General features: G+C 45.2%; 1 protein-coding gene across 1 annotated transcript in view; it reads left to right on the forward strand.

Annotated features, from left to right (window-relative positions):
* Positions 1 to 17,566, forward strand: part of megf11 (multiple EGF-like-domains 11) — a 188,667-nt gene that overhangs the window by 137,188 nt on the left and 33,913 nt on the right. Inside the window, exons 13-15 of the mRNA XM_042110215.1 lie at positions 951 to 1,071; positions 4,582 to 4,745; positions 5,789 to 5,891. Coding sequence (XP_041966149.1) covers positions 951 to 1,071; positions 4,582 to 4,745; positions 5,789 to 5,891 — 388 coding nt within the window. The remainder of the gene's footprint in view (positions 1 to 950; positions 1,072 to 4,581; positions 4,746 to 5,788; positions 5,892 to 17,566) is intronic.

Raw genomic sequence — 17,566 nt, forward strand, 5'->3', positions numbered from 1 at the left:
GACACGCAGTAGAGGTCAGCACCCTGTCTCTAAACTTGGCTCTGCTCCCTCCCTCTTAGCTTCTCTAGCCCTCCTTCAATCTCTCTCTCTCTCTCCTTCCTCTCCTCTATCCCCCCCTCTCCATCTCCCTCTCCATCTCTCTCCTCACCACTAACGGACCGCATTAGCATTTCCATCAGCTTTGATCTGGCCCTCTGATGATGGGGCTGGTCATCCAGCCGTCCAGCCTCTTGCTCCATTATTCAGCAGCGTGGCAGTCCTGGATCCGCCTGCCCCCTCCACTTCCTCTCTCCTGCCCAGACGGCTCTTAATCTGCGCCGTGTCTCTCTGACGCTGTGCCGAGCTGCTGAGCAGCTATCAACATACACGGGGAAAAAACGGTCGTCTGGCGCGTCCCGTTGTGCTCCAAGTGTGCCCCTCGGAGATCGCACGGGGCACGGTTCCCGAGCGCGGAGCCGCGTTTTCACGGCCATTGTGTTTGACAGCAAATGTTCTCTGTGGACCTTCTGCCGAGTGTGCTATGTTAGCAAGTCCTCGCTTGGGTGTGTGTGTGTGTGTGTGTGTGTGTGTGTGTGTGTGTGTGTGTGTGTGTGTGTGTGTGTGTCGCGAGGTTGTATAATAGTACTGTGCTGCCAGCACTCCTCCGCACTGCTCTCGTGCCCGCTGTTGTGTCGACACAGGCACAGTGGCATGGCGCCACTTAGGTCTGCTGTGCTGAGGAACAGTGGACTGTAGGGAATGTGCTGTGCCTGACACTAACAGGATGCCTCTGCATGTGTGTCTTTCTGTGTGTGTGTGTGTGTGTGTGTGTGTGTGTGTGTGTGTGTGTGTGTGTGCGTGCGTGTGCATGTGCATGTGTGTCTTTCTGTGTGTGTGTGTGTGTGTGCGTGTGCGTGTGTGTCTTTCTGTTTGAGTGTGCGTGTGCGTGTGTGTGTGTGTGTGTGTCACAGGGAGATGACTGCTCCCAGACCTGCTACCCGGGGCTGTATGGGACCAATTGCTCGTCTGTCTGCTCCTGTCACAACATGGCCACCTGCTCGCCTGTGGACGGATCCTGCATCTGCCGAGAAGGTACGGAGTGGAACCGTTCATCTCCTCTCTCTCTCCCTCTCTCTCTCTCCTTCTCTTCCTCTCTCGCTCTCTCTCTCTCCCTCTCTCTCTCCTTCTCTTCCACTCTCTCACTCTCTCTCTTCTTCGCTTCCTCTTTCTCTCGCTCTCTCCTTTGTTTCCTCTCTATCTCTCTCTTTCTCTCCTTCGCTTCCTCTCTCTCTCCTTCATCCCCTCCTTGCTCTTTCTCACTATATCAGCCTTTGTCTCTTACCTTCTCTCTCTGCTTCCTTCTCTCTGTCTCTCTTTCCTTCCCCCCTTCTCTTTCACTTTGTTACTCTCCCTCACTCATTCTCTCAGCCTCTCTCTCCAACTCTCTATCCCTCCATTTTGGTCTCAAACAAAGGCTCTACTTCAGACATACAGAAATCCCACTGAATCTGAGAGTAAAAGAACTATTTTTCAAATTTAGTTGAACATCTCAGAATCTTAAAAGTCTATTTGGTGTATCTTTAATGCTCTCAATGTCAGAGACAAAAAAAAACAAACATATTTTTAAAGCTCACCACAGTGTACACACTAACCTTAGAATGCACAAAGGGGATAATATCTTTCACTCTGCTGTTCAAACTTCTCAAACAAAACAGAATATCCATCTGTCTGCCTGTCTTCATCCCACTGCCTCGCTGACACAAATCAAATCTTTGGAAGAAAAGAAGTAGTGATGGAGGTAGAGAGATAGAGGGATAAAGGGATGGAGGGAGAAATGCTGTCTGTCTTTCTGTCTGTCTATCTTCATCCCACTGGTCTCTCTGACCCACAAGTCCAAATGGATTTAATCCAACCTCATGCCTCTCACAACAGACCTGACTAATCCAACCCAGAGGTCTGCTCCTCAAGCCTCTCACAACAGACCTGACTAATCCAACCCAGAGGTCTGCTCCTCAAGCCTCTCACAACAGACCTGACTAATCCAACCCAGAGGTCTGCTCCTCAACCCTCTCAGAACATACCTGACTAATGTCACAGACGACTCCTTAAAGACTCCTTAACCTTTCTAGACATTATTCATCAAAGAGTTACCATCTGTATGGTTATGTAACCTTCCCAATCATCTATCATCACTCCCTCAACACACTCCTCTCAGTGTGTAAACTCTGATTGATCAACATCAGGGATAATTATGCATCAGAGGCATCATTGAACCTGGGACAGGTCTAGATGGGTGGGACTTTCTTTCTCTCATTCTCCTCTCTCTTTCTCTCTCTCCCTCTACCTCTCTTTCTCTTCCTTCTCTTCTCTCTCTTTTTCCTCTCTTGCTCTTTCCACTCCCACCTCAGATGATAAAGTGTGTGTGTGTGTGTGTGTGTGTTTGTGTGTGTGTGTGTGAGAGAGAGAGAGAGAGAGAGAGAAGTAGAGGGAGGAGAGGCCCAGGTAAAGATGTGGGAAAATTAAAGATGTACATCTGTACTGGCTAATCTAATGACTACCTAAGCAGAGAGGCTACCCTAATCAGAGAGGCTACCACTCCTTTCCTGTCCTCTCCTCTCCACTCTCCTCCGCTCCTCTCCACTCCGCTCCTCTCCACTCCCCTCCCCTCCTCTCCTCTCCTCTCCTCTCCTCTCCTCTCCTCTCCTCTCCTCTCCTCTCCGCTCCTAAGGGGCAGCCGCGGCCTACTGGTTAGTGCTTCGACTTGTAACAGGAGGGTTGCCGGTTCGAACCCCAACCAGTAAGCACCTAACCTTCACTGCTCCCCGAGCGCCACTGTTGTAGCAGGCAGCTCACTGCGCCGGGATTAGTGTGTGCTTCACCTCACTGTGTGTTCACTGTGTGCTGAGTGTGTTTCACTAATTCACTGATTGGGATAAATGCAGAGACCAAATTTCCCTCACAGGATCAAAAGAGTATATATACTTATACTTATACCTCTCTGCTCCTGTCCTCTCCGCTCCTCTCTGCTCCTCTCTGCTCCTCTCCTCTCTGCTCCTCTCCCCTCCTCTCCTCTCTGCTCCTCTCCTCTCCTCTCCTCTCCTCTCTGCTCCACTCCTCTCCTCTCCTCTCCTTTCCCATCCTGTCCTCTCCTCTCTGCTCCTCTCCTCTCCCACTCCTCTCTGCTCCTCAACTCTCCTCTCTGCTCCACTCCTCTCCCCTCCTCTCCTCTCTGCTCCTCTCCGCTTCTCATGGCACCCAGACCGACTCTCTCATCCCCTCCAGCCCCCTCCCTTCTCCTCATTGAGGGTTGTGTTATTAAAGAGGAGGAGAGGGGAAAAAGATATGTTCCACTGGAAGGTGCCACGTGTTTGAGCTTTGAGGGCTCAACAACACATAATAATCATACACACTCAGCACACACTCAGCACACACAGACACGGCTGCATGTATTATGTGGGCTTGTGGGTAGGTGGTAGCTTGCTCTGTCTCGGGCGTGCCTCCGTCCTGGCACCATGTGAAGGCGGCGCGGGCACCTCACCACGAGCCGGTCATAGGGTGCCAGTGCCACCTGTATCCTCTCCCCAGCGGTGATGGGTTGGCATCCCAGAGCCAGCTGTGCCAGGCGTCAGTCTCAGTGATGAATAATGTAATAAACTCGGTCAACACCACTCCAGTCAGCACAGCTCCACAGAGGGATACACCTGTGGTCCCTGAGTGTCCTCCATCACTCACTCTCTCTCTCTTCCTGTCTCTCCCTCTTCTCTGTTCTACCTCTTCACTCTCTTTTTCTACATTTTATTGCCTCTCTCTCTCTCTCTCTGCTTCTCACTTACATTTCAAACTACCTCTCCTTCCTTTACCCTCTCTCCCTTATCTCCTTCTCTCTCTCTCTCTCTCTCTCTCTTCCCTTCCTCCTTTCATCCTCCCTGAGTCCCCCGCCAGACTCCTGCTCCATGAATATATTCCACTCATTGGCCGTGGCGGTGCTGAGGCGGGGAGGTCACGTGTGATTGGCCGTGGCGGTGATGAGGCGGGCAGCACCCTCACATGTGACCTCCCCAGAGAGATGCTGACCCAGAGGCACCTGCGGCTCTGATACGCTCCTTGTCCTGGCTCAGAGCCGGCACAGTCTCCATACTGCCCGTCCTCCATGCTGATATCTCGTCCTGGCTCTCTGTGTGGGGTGCAGTGCAGGTGGAGGTCATGTGTAGGGGGGGAGGGGAAGGGAGGTTGGGGAGTCTCCTGTTCATATGGAAGGCCTGGGCAGATGCTGAGTCTAGGTGCTTTGTTGTGGCATTCTGTTGGTCAGTAACAGTATACCAGATTGGACATTTCATATTTCATTATGCTTCACTCTCTTTCTCTCTCTCTCTCTTTCTCTCTCTCTGTCTGTCCCACTTCCTCTGTGATTCTGTCACTTCAAGTTAATTTAACTCAACCTGCTTTCAATTCATTCTGACCCATTCTGGCAACCTCCCCTCCCCTCTCCCTCTCCCCCTCCCCCCCCCGCCCCCCTCTCTCCCCACCCCCTCCCCCTCTCTCCCTCTCCCTCCCTCTCCCCATCTCTCCTTCCCCCTAACTCTGCCCTTCCCTGTCCCTCAGGTTGGCAGGGTGTGGACTGCTCAATGCCATGCTCCAGTGGCACCTGGGGCCTGGGCTGTGTCCAGTCGTGTCACTGTGCCAACGGGGCGGCCTGCGACCCGCTGGACGGTGTCTGTACCTGCTCCCCCGGCTGGAGAGGACAACGCTGCGATGAGCCCTGTCCGGTGAGCAGAGCAGGCGCACACACACACACACACACACACACACACACACATGCGTGCACTCACACACACACACACACTCACATGCGCACACACACACACACACACACACACACACACACACACACACACATGCGTGCACTCACACACACACACACACACACACACACACGCGTGCACTCACACACACACACACACACACACACATGCGCACACACACACACACACACACACACACACACACACACATGCGTGCACTCACACACACACACACACTCACATGCGCGCACACACACACACACACATGCGTGCACTCACACACACACACACACTCACATGCGCACACACACACACACACACGCACATACACACACACACACATGCATACATGCACACATGCACACGCACACACACACGCATGCATGCGTGCACTCACACACACACACACACACACACACACACACACGAAAACGAAAATTAGAACAGATGAAACCGTACTAGCGTAGCAGTGAATATACTCTAGTGGTAAAGTAGTATTATACTACTAGTAGTATATTACTAGTATACTCATGTCACCATTGCAACGCACTGCTTAGACGTTTCTAGCATAGATGCTGTCTGTTTGCTAATATTGCAACTCCTAATGGAAACAGAAGGCTGAGGCTATGCAGCGGAGCTTAAGCCAGTGGAAAAGCCTTGAGCTGGCCCTGATCTCAAATGGAAAAAGGCCAGCACAGTCTGTCTCTATCTCTCCCCTCCAATTTATGTTATGGTCTATTCTTCTGTGCTTTCTGCGTTACTGCGTTACACCCAAGTCTATACCAAAAAGACACAACAGACTGACATTGTGAAATGGCTATAAGGTAGAATAGCTGAACTCCAGCCCAAACTGTGTGTCTTAATTCAGCCTCAGTTTGTCTTTCCCCCTCAGTCTAGCCCAGTGGTAGACAGACGGACGGACGGGCAGTCCCGTGTGGTGTGGTGCAGGAACGTGCAGACCAGATGTGTCCATCTCTAACCGTGTTGTGCATCTCCTTTCCTCTCAGGTGGGGACCTACGGCCTGGAGTGTCGCGAGCGCTGCGACTGTAACCATGCCGACGGCTGTGACGCGGTGAGCGGCCACTGCCGCTGTCTGGCGGGCTGGACAGGTGAGCTGTTGACACGGTGACAGTGACACTAATGACATGGCTAACAACGTGCCATGTAGAGCAGCACTGACACTGACCGATGAGAAGAGGGGGGGTGGACAGAGGTGGCCCATGACAGCTCCCACACTCACACACTGTCACTGACACACACACGCTCAGTCACCCCAACTCTGATGACACACACCACTGCCCTGCAGCCATGACACTCTTTATTTATTTACTCACATCAGTTGTTTGTTTGTTTATTTTATTATTGTTTTTATTTGGGAAGCAATTGTTAGGGATGACATGTCACATGAGGAGATATTTTGACTTCGATGTTTCAGAGCTACAAACAATAAGCCAGTCATGACTAAAGGACTGAGCAGGACTGATCGTTATCCGTTGTGAGGTCATTATCAGACTTTTTGAGATGATTAGAGAGCCATCTGATTTATTGGTTATCCATTTATCCATGTATCCATTATTCACTGATTTATTTGTTTATGTTTTTCAATGTTCACAATGTCCATAGACAAAAACTGTGGCAGTACTGGTAGTGCTTGAGAGTGTCGAGGTGCAAGCAAGCAGACATTATAGCACATTTCCTTACTTGGAGGAAGTGCCCTGGTCATCTAAGGAAGCACAAAGACAGCAGCAGAGCAGAGCGGCCAGCCAGTGACCCTGTCGGTCAGTCGGTCAATAAATCAGTACTGAAATTCATCATGAAATGTGTAGCTAGCTAGCCAGTGAGCCGTCTCAGAAGCAGCTGACATGTATCAACCCTTTTTTCTCCTGCTTTCTTCCCTTCTCACTTCACTTGTTTAGACATCATATTCTGTTCTTCCTCTCCTCCTCCCCATCTCCTCCCTCCTTTAGTGGGCTCATTCTCACTTCTCCTCCCTTCTGGTGCTGTCACAATCGTTTAGCGTTCGGCTCTAAATGCACTGTAATTAAATTTACCATTTCCACATGAAACCATGGCGATGAGGTGTTTGGATATGAGGAGCTAATTAGATTTTTTTTCTATAAACACGTTGAATAATGGCTCGTAATCTTCTTTTAATTGCGTCCTTCTTTCAGAGGCATGACAGCCAGGACGAGGTGTTTATAAAGAGTCTTATTGCTCGTAAGCTCCGAGCCTAAGTGGGATTGTTTTGGAATAGTTAAGCTCGCTGGTTTGACTAAAGTACTTTTTTACAGTCATTGCTGAAGTATCTATTTAAGTGATCCAAGTCTCCACGGCTTTGCAGCCCAAAACGAATATATCATTATGATCCAGCTTTCCTTTCTTTCTATCTGCAGAGTGTATCTCTCACTCTCACACGCAAACAGGCACACCAACACACACACACACACACACACACACACACACACACACACACACACACACAGTCACACACACACACACACACACACACACACACACACACACACACCAACACACACACAGTCACACACAGTCACACACACACACACACACACACACAGGCACACCAACACACACACACACACACACACACACACACACATTTTCACAAACATACCTACTATTTTACCTTTACTCTGCACTTTGAAAAAGCAGCTTCTAGCAATGACCATGCTTCTTGTTTTCTCTTTCTCTCCCTCAGTTAAGCCCTTTTTCTCACGTCTCTTTCTCTCTCTCAGTTAAGCCTTTTTTCTCATGTCTCTTTCTCTCTCTCTCTCTCCTTTTTCTCATGTCTCTTTCTCTCCCTCAGTTAAGCCCTTTTTCTCACGTCTCTTTCTCTCAGTTAAGCCCTTTTTCTCATGTCTGATTTTACTGCTCACATGTGGCGGCGTTCGGTCTCCTCTTTCCGTTTCTCACACACATGCTCTCACACACGAGAGGTGGCTGTGACGGGCACTATGGGCACTTAGCCCCCGGAGTCCCACACACACACACTCACCATGGACTGGGGCAGAAGTGGTGATGGCGATGTGGATGGGGATGGTGGCAGGAAAGAGAGCTTGTGAGTGTCACAGCTAAGACTTGGAACCTGTTCATGGAACCAAAACAAAAAAACAGAAACTATTGATAGATTGCTAGGAACAAAAACGAAACTAGAAACTTTTTTTTTTATGTTTTGGAACATAAACGTGTACTTGAAATAATGGTAACCGGTTAATAACATTATTTTTTTCATTCTATTATTATTACAACAATTAAATAGAGTTTGATTGCAGAGTCTGGATGGTGGACTGGCTGCAGGTAGTGAACTGTCTCTATAACGTTAACCTGAAAGTGAACTTAATTCAAATTTAAATTTAATTTGAGTCTATCATGTAAACTAGAACTAATGTTGAATATCGCAAGCTAACTCCATTCTACTGTGACCTGTATATCTATTAGCAAGCGTTAACTGTGGCAATAAAATGTAGTGGGTGTGTGTGTGTGTAGTATGTTGTGTGTGTGTGTGTGTGTGTGTGTGTGTGTGTGTGTGTAGTATGTAGTGTGTGTGTGTGTGTGTAGTATGTAGTGTGTGTGTGTGTGTGTGTCTGTAGTATGTAGTATGTAGTGTGTGTGTGTGTGTGTGTGTGTGTGTGTGTGTTTGTGTATTTAGTGGGTGGGGTGGAGTGCGGGAGCAGACTGTAACCAGCACCCCTCTGCTCTGTTCAGGAAAATATCCGCCTGGAGGTGAGAGGAGGAGGTGGGGTGGGGGGTTGAGCTGCTCCGCTCCATTCCACTCCATCAGAGGCCCTTGGGCGAGGGGCAGCGTTTATTTCGGGAGGCAAGCTTCATTATCCGGGTGGGGGAGCGGGAAACGGAACGCCGGGCGAGCTTACGCTCCGAAACGGGCTCAGGGTCCAGTCCATCTGCCTCTCCTAATAGAGACACCAGGGGGCTGCCTCGCAGGCCTGACAGAGCCCACCTCACAGAGAGAGCAAAAAGAGAGAGGGAGACACACACACACTCTCTCTCTCTCTCTCTCTCTCTCTCTCTCTTGCTTTCTCTGTCTCTTATGTTCACTCACACATACACACACATACACTCACACATACACACACATACACATATACATACATACATACACACATACACACTCTCTCTTACTCGCTCTTACTTTAACTCACTTACACACACATACGCTCTCTCCCTCTATCTCTCACTTGCACTCACACATACACATACTGTACACACACACATGGACACACACACACATACACACACACACATTGACCCACACATGGACACACACACACCCACACACACACACACACACACACATATGGAGAGACACACACTGTTTCAGTGAGGGGAGAGAGACAGAAAGTGAAAAATAGAGAAAGGATACAGAAGGTAAGAGAGGGAGAGAGAGGATGAGAGAGAAGGAGGGAGGGAAAGAGAGTACATCTAAGAAATGGACATCTGAAAGTTCTGTATGTTTGAAAGGATGTGTGGGTTGGGTTGTCAAGAGAGAATAACCAGAACTAATTTCATCAGCTCAGTTTAGTGAAAAGCACCTAGTAGACCTCCAATGCCATGGACTAACGCCATGCGATGTGAGCGAGCGTTACTGACCAAAACAGTTTGAGCAGGTGGACTGCCCTAATGTGGGACATTTTTTGCTTTTCGGACTTCTGTAGTAGGCTATATTAGGCCAGTGGTTTTCAAAGTGGGAGCCGCGAGGGGGTGCCAGGGGGGCCTCAGCAAGTTGGAAGGAAAAATAAAAGGAACAAATAAACACATTTGAAAATGTAAAATATACCTATTACTATGAGGGTTGTTATACAATGCCATTATAATAATGTGTCACATATCTGAACATTATATTTTTCCATGACTGGGAATAATAGTAGAGTGATAGCTCTCATATAGCAGAAAGCCCCAAATACAATTTTTACACACTGAGGGCCAGATGTACGTACATTTGCGAACGTAGCGTTATCAGCGTCATGGACAAACCGCAGATTGCGAACGCTGTCAGACCCAAGTTTCCGTCGTATTTATCAAACTAGTGTAAACTGCGCCTTTCTCTGCCTTTCTCCGCCCATAAACGCAATTTACGAACGTCCACAACTGAATTGCAGAGCCTATACAAGCGCAGTTGAATGAAGTTAACTGATGACAACATTAAAAAGAATCAAACGTTTAGCGATCATGAAATTATACCATACATGATAAGATGTCAACAAGCAGGGAGATAATGAAGATCAGTAGTTTTACTCAAAGAACTTGTGCATGTAGGCTATGGAAAATTGGTCAAATCTAGCAAGTAGGAAAGTTTAAGTGAATGACGTGAAAGTGAAAGTAAGACATTCAAAAGGCCAACGAAAGTTAAGGTTGCTTTTGATAATACAAATACTTACAAAACTGGTGCTCTAAATAGCGATTCTGTTGTCTTTGAAAGGTTCTCTTATTGACGCATCAAACTGCAATTTGGATTAACACCTGCTTTTACAAGGCGGAATTATTTAGGCGCAGAATAGACGTGCGCTTTCAGGAGCAGTCTTTGTACATACTGCGGAATACATAATTAAGCGCTCTTTACGCTTCCCCTCCCATCTTTTTACACTAAACTCCCACTTTCCCCTGGATCCTCCCATGAATGCATATGCATGACACGAAAAATGCAATTAGCCATGTTCAGCTCCCGCGACAGGCAGTTTGCGCTTTTACATCATTGTGGCCTGTTCATACCTCGCAATGATTTTAAACGCACATTGCGAAACAAATACGTCTGAAGTGGGTGCAAAAGCGTTAGTACATCTGGCCCTGTATGCTCTATCGCAAAGTGCTTGTGGCTAAAATAATTATTAGGATTAGCTTAATGTATTTTTACATTTGCTGTAGTATTGTCGATTTATTGTTTAATAAAACATCGAGGCGGTCCTTTGCCAGAACCTAGTGGTATTTGGAGGGCCTTGTCGTGGAAAAGTTTGGGAACCCCTGTATTAGGCTACAATGTGCGGGCAATACATTAAATTCACATCCAATTTTGATCACAAGACCCTACAGCTTTGGCTTTCCCATAGATTCACTGACATCCACACCCACTGGAGCTTAGATGTACCACATTAGGCAGTGTCCCACATTAGGACAATTTAGTATACTTTGTTTTCAATTGGAATGTCTGTGGAATGAATGGAACTGGACATTCTGTGTAGCGTGACGTGGCACAACGTTTTGAATAGAACTTTTGTCGGACACTCCGTTCTATTTCTTCTGCTGCTCGCATTGTTCTGCTAAATATGTCGCAGTAGAATGGCATATTTCAGTGGATTCAGTGTGGTCAAAGAGCATTCAGTACTGCACTACTGTCAGACTATTGTATGCTATTAGGACAAGCTATCAGATAAAGACAGGGAGATTAAAGAAAATGGCCTCTTTAGCTAGAAGGAGGTATTTCATAAGAATGTTACTTCATCCTGTTCTTTTTATAGTGATATAATTAAGCAATAGTGGGAGCGGGGATGTGAAAGGATATGGCCACTACTGGATATGGCCACTGCTCGCCACAACTGGTGGCATAGGTAGCCTACGAGGCCGAAGGCAATTACAGCAATGGTGATATTGCTTTTACAACAGTTCCATTACCAACTAATTTAGTTTTAAAATGCAAAATTGTGTTTTCTATCGTTTATTTATTTATTTTTAAAATTTAATTATTGTTTTGTTTGTTTATCCTCCGCCCACACTAATAGTTCTAATCAAAGATTCTAGACTCAGTGTTAATTTAGCCTTTTCATTTACCGTTGCCAAGCAACGTGACACCACTCGACAGACGTACATTGCTTGAAAAAATATCCAACATGGCGGAGCTAACTCTAAAACGGCAGTAGTTCTGTATGAAGTGCAGGATTTGTGCCGTTATATTTAAAACACGAAGCGAGTAATGATCACTTTTAAATCTAAAAGCACAGGTTTTGCGACCTTTAGCCATAGCAACCACCATAGCAACTACGTTATTTTGCATAGCAACCACCATATGTACCCTAGCAACACCCTAGCAACCATCCTAATTACCCTAGCAACACCATAGCAACCATGCTAATGAACCTAGCAACCACCAATTTAAAGTGACCCTAACACCATAGCAACCAGCATGATTACCCTAGCAACCAGCATAGCAACCGTGTTATTTATGGTTTTGGCTCTTTGGATGTTGCCTTAATGCAGATAACTTTTGATCCATGTGCCCGATTTTCAAAGATGAGGTACTGTTGCAATCCTTTTGGCAAACTGCGCCTGATCAAACCCACTCTTGCAGTTTCTCAGAAACGCAATTCTATAATATAGTTCTATATATACAGTCTATGAAGGTGACGTTATGAAATCGTTGCTGCTCTCTCACTATGAACGAATAGAACGTTTGTGTTAGTAATTAAATGCAATACACAAAGTGATTACTAGCAGTAAAAAGTCTTGAGTGGGGATGTGCTGGGACATCGCCACTTAAGATGCCTCTTGTCCAATCAAAAAAGAATAAATAGCTCGACCAGCAGTGTTGGGGAGTAACGGAATACATGTACCGGCGTTACGTATTCAGAATACAAATTATGAGTAACTGTATTCCGATACAGTTACAAGTTAAATAGTTGGTATTTAGAATACAGTTACATTGTTGAAATCAATGGATTACATGACGATACTTCTCTGTTTCATAAGTTTGTTCACTCTCTAAATAAATTAAGGCAACTCCATTTCCCAGAAGCTCCTGAAAGCAATCTATGATGAAATTGTTTACATGTTTAAATCCAAGCCCCGCCGTCTTGCACTAGCCTCAAAACGCAGCCATTGCGCATTATGGACGCGTCATCGGAGACCCTGAAATGACTGTTTGCACAGCAAATTAGGAGTAAAGTAAGTGGAGGTAACTCCTGTTCCTCACTGATCGTGGTTCCTGATGTCTGTTCAAAGGATATTTTCCCAAGTATTAGCTCAGCCTACTTCGGCCAATCGGTTACACAGTTTGCTAGGCAAGCAAAGCCTAGTTCACGTGTTGATTTAGACCTACAATAAAACCAATCTCTAAAATAGGCACTGCATTCTAAGTTTTTTATTCTATCTTAAAATAGCTTTATGGATTATTGGATGGATTATTATATGGAATATTATATGGGTTATATTTTTTCTAAATTGATCTACATTTACGTTTTAAAATGAATTATATGGTGCAGCCTCTGAAGAATTATTCTTGCGAGTAGGCCTAGCATATTTTAACGTGCGGTTTTTGATTGTCATTACGCGATCACGTTCATTTTGAGAGCACTGATATACAGTAGCCCATAGTGTTTACATTTACAGGTCATTTGTGTTCCACCTGTCATATGCGCCCCTCACTTGTACTGGGTTGATGCCACTGAAAAATCTCACAGGCACACCTTAATTATAATTTCTGGCTACGCCCTTAAAGTAGCCTATTTATTTTGTTTGTTTTAATTAGCCTAGTCGCCTGCTGTAGTTTTAGTGGTCACCTTGCTATTTTAAAGTTGTATCAGGTAGCTTAGTTGATTTTACATTCTCCTATGTGGGCCTAACACTTCAGCCCTTTGGAACAGAAAAACACACCAGAATAGGCCTGTTTAGTAGGCCTAAGCAGGATTTGATGGCCGCATTCCTACACTTATAAAATACAATTCAATGCGAAAGTAATCTAAGGATTCAGAATATGTTACTCAGATTGAGTAACGTAACGGAATAAGTTACAGATTACATTTTTGGGCATGTATTCTGTATTCTGTAACGGAATACATTTTGAAAGTAACCCTCCCAACACTGTCGACCAGACCTAACTGTTGTATAACACAATGTATATAATTTATATTAGCCTATATTACTTTATTTCATTATATGTTTGTCATGAGAATGTATTAATAACTGCATCTCTAGTACTGTGAGAAAAAAAGAAAGATGCTCTTTGATGAAGGCCAATTACAGGGTGCAAGAATAGAGAGACACACATCCCTTCACATCCACTGATTAAAAATTAGATTTGCACAGATTTGGGGTACTGCTAAAGTAGTCCATCAGCCAAGTCATGTTTGGTGTCCAAACATTTTCTCTTTTTTTTTTTTTTATGAGGCTTATACATCTAATTGCAATTGGAAGCAGTGGGCAAGTTTGGCATTATTTTAAATGATTAAATGCATGCAGTATAATGCATGCTGAGAGATCCCCAGGCACCTCCTTCAAACCATGTCAGCCTTTATGTAATATAGGATCTCTCTCAGCTGCCTCAGTGGCCAGCTATGGATCAGCACACTGGAACACAAGCATTCTCTTGTGGCCATCGTGTTTATGCATTTGTATAGTATCATTCGGTTGTTAAGTCCGACCTCATGGGCCCAAGCGACATCATTTTTTCGTCCAAAAACGTTTACTAGCGCAGCCAGCTGGTTTTCACAACCTGTGAACATTGTTACCATCTCCTCCGTTTTAGTGAGGGCAAAATAAAATCTCTTAACTCTTATTACTCCTTATTAGTGTGCCTGTGCCACTAGATCATATACATGTATTCAAGGGTAACGTCCAGGCCTCCACGACAAAAAGGATTTTATTAGGATGAGGCAACAAGTGAGTAGTAGAATGGCAATTTTCTTATAGGCTACTCTGAATAGCGGAAAAAATAGTTTATTTTACTGTCCATGGAAAATAATGAACGGCTCTGGGACCAATTGGACCCGGAAAAAGAATTATCGGCACATTATTGCATTACAACTTAAAAACCGGATTACCGGACTTGTGTTTGTTCTATTGAAGTTTCTTTATTATTTGCATTGTCTCGATTTAGTCCCTGTACTTTAAGAACATGTTTTGAAGTAATTGCCATGGTGACAGAGGAGTAAAGTTCACTAAAAACAGTGAAAACAATGAGGAAGAATCCAACCTTGAAGAGAAACATTTCTCATAAAGAAATACATATCTTTAACAAACACCATTAATAACACATCTAGGAACAAAATGTAATGGAAGCTTTTTTTTTTCATTTACATTCAACTTCAAAGTTAAGAAAGTTAATTAGAGTGTCTGTAAACTTTCAACAGTATTTTCCTGTTTTACTTTAGGTATAAAAATAAAGTGAGGTCAAATACCCTAGTCATTTTTCAACATGGAAAAGACAAGATCATATGCTCAATTCAAATAAAAGGGAAGTGCGTTGACTTTTGTAAGTTAGGGAATGACTATAAAAAGTAGGGACTTGATTGAAAATGCCCATATGGACAATTGAAACAGTAATTAAAACGTTCCAATATTGATCTTACCCTCAAGCAAAGTGCCAGAGTGAGGAGGATGGTAAGATATGCAAGAAAGAGGTGGTTTGTACTGCATTCATTTTGTATATTTAATCAGCAGATGCCTTTACATAACAAGCCACTTGCAGGTCAGGCATGTTATACTTTCACATGTGTGCGTTGTATCGTCAGGATTCCTTCTCCAAAGCGTTTGTGTAAGTAAAGCCTTGATGTAGGTAAAAGTACTCTCGGCTTGATAAGCTATACACAAACATCAGACTGTCCATGTCCAGGAATGTTTGTGGCTCTGACCTGGTCCTGTCAAAATCTGGACCTGATGGGTCTTCTGGCCCTGCCCTGTTCAGGTCAGTCCTGGTCCCAAAGTGCTCTTGTGTGTTGCAAGTGACAGTATTTATAAGAGATGACGAGTCCATGGAGTAGAGCAGAGCTAACTCTCTGAACTCAATTTAAACTCTGATTCCTCAGTGAGCTTCTGCCACCCAGCTGCTGTCCTGTCAGAGAGTCCCCCTGAAGAAAGCCATGCTCTCCCATCCTATTTATTTCTGCCCTATTAGAGTCATACACAGAGAGAGAGAGAGAGAGAGATACACACACACATACACACAGAGAGGGGAAAGAGAGAGAGAGAGAGAGATACACACACACACACACACACACACACACAGAGAGAAAGACAGAGAGAGAGAGAGATATACACACACACACACACACAGACCTCCAAAGAACATTGTTCACTCAAGAGTTTTGACATGGAGGAAAATCACACAAAGAACTGACACCCATGCTGGTGGAAATGTAAAGAGCCGTTGTAAAGAGAATTCTGCATAACACAGCTGAACTACTTTAAGCTTTCTGTGAGACCCATTTCTGTGCAATGAATGTTTTGAAGCTCTCCACAAGGCGAGGCAATTAGGTCATACTGTAGTCTTGGCTCTCGCAGTCAGGTTTTATTATTTCATTGTATTTATAATGACACGTCAGAAGTCTTTTTCATTTTAGACATGAAAGCATTTCCCATACATCTACTCTCACTGTGTGTGTGGGACTGGTGTGCCTTTCTTCCACGGTTTGTCTTTCTGTACTGGTATTTTTGCGTGTGTGTGTGTGTGTGTGACCAAAAGCATCAGTTCAATGCAATGGTTCCATATGTCTACTAGAGGAAATGTCCATTACCTTTAATCTTTGGACTAAGACCAAAAGAAGCTGATCTGTGTGCATCTGAAAGCGCATTGTCTACAGCTTACGCTTTGAGGTCATTTTAGTGATCAGCCATTTCTCAGCTTAAAAGTATTTGTATTCTTGTAACATTGTTAAATAGTGCCAATTATGTTCTTTATGTTACTGTTTCCATGGTTTTACCTGTCTCACTAACAAACCAAATTATCAAATTATCTGTTTGCACACATATGATCTCTTTATCAAAATAAAAGTAGACTCTTACTAACTAAACCGTATTTCTATGAATCTCATAAATAATCATCACAGTGATTATTAAAAGCCTCTGGCTTGCCATATTTAATCGCATATATATATATATATATATATATATATATATATATATATATGCATGTATACACTATGTGTGTGTGTGTGTGTGTGTGTGTGTGTGTGTGTGTGTTCTTTTTTGTTTTGATGAGTTGTATGGAATGTATGTATGTATGTCATGTATTATTGTGTGCATGTGTGAGCATCTGTGGACATGCGTGTGTGTGTGTGTGTGTGTGTGTGTGTGTGTGTGTGTGTGTGTGTGTGTGTGTGTGTTAGAGAGAGAGAGAGAATGAGAGCCCCAGCACTCTGGCTTGGCTCCCTGAAAATTGGCAGTGGGACCCCTGGCCCTCCTCAGTGGAGCCGTCAGTCTGATGGTGTGTGCGTGTGTGTGTGTGAGGGGGTTGAGTTGGGACGGCTTGCTCCTTTCTTCTGCTCCCTCTCTGGGCTACAAAGCCTCCGTGTTTGTCACCATTAGACTCCAAGAGCACTGCACTACTCCCCCTCATCACTGACAATAAAAGCAGGAGACCCCCCCCCCCCCCTCCCCCTCTCTCTTTTCATCATCTTCGTCTCACTCTTTTTCTGCCCATCCCAGCAGTAGCTGAAATGCCTCACGCTTTGCGCTCGCCCTGACTTTGATGTTGGTGGCTGAGCTTGTCTTAATCGCCTGACCCCCCAACCCCCCCCCCCCACCCCCACCCCCACCCCCACCCCCATACCCACCTCATAGTCACACACCTCATCAGCGCAGTCATCTCTCTCTCCCTCTCTCTCTTCCCTACTCTCTCTCCCTCTCTCCCTCTCCTTCTCTCTCCCTCTCCCTCTCTCTCTCTATCTCTCTCCCTCCCTCTCTCTCCGTCTCCGGTACAAAGCAGTGGCAGGTGCGTCCCTGCTTGCTGACTTGAGCATAGGTTTAATTCAAAGGTGCTGCTCTAATGCTGCTCTAATGCTGCTGTAATGGCCGTGCCTGTGTTAAAGGAAATTTCAAATGA

This window comes from Alosa sapidissima, chromosome 11 (genome assembly GCF_018492685.1).
Source record: "Alosa sapidissima isolate fAloSap1 chromosome 11, fAloSap1.pri, whole genome shotgun sequence".
NCBI classification, from domain to species: Eukaryota; Metazoa; Chordata; class Actinopteri; order Clupeiformes; family Clupeidae; genus Alosa; species Alosa sapidissima.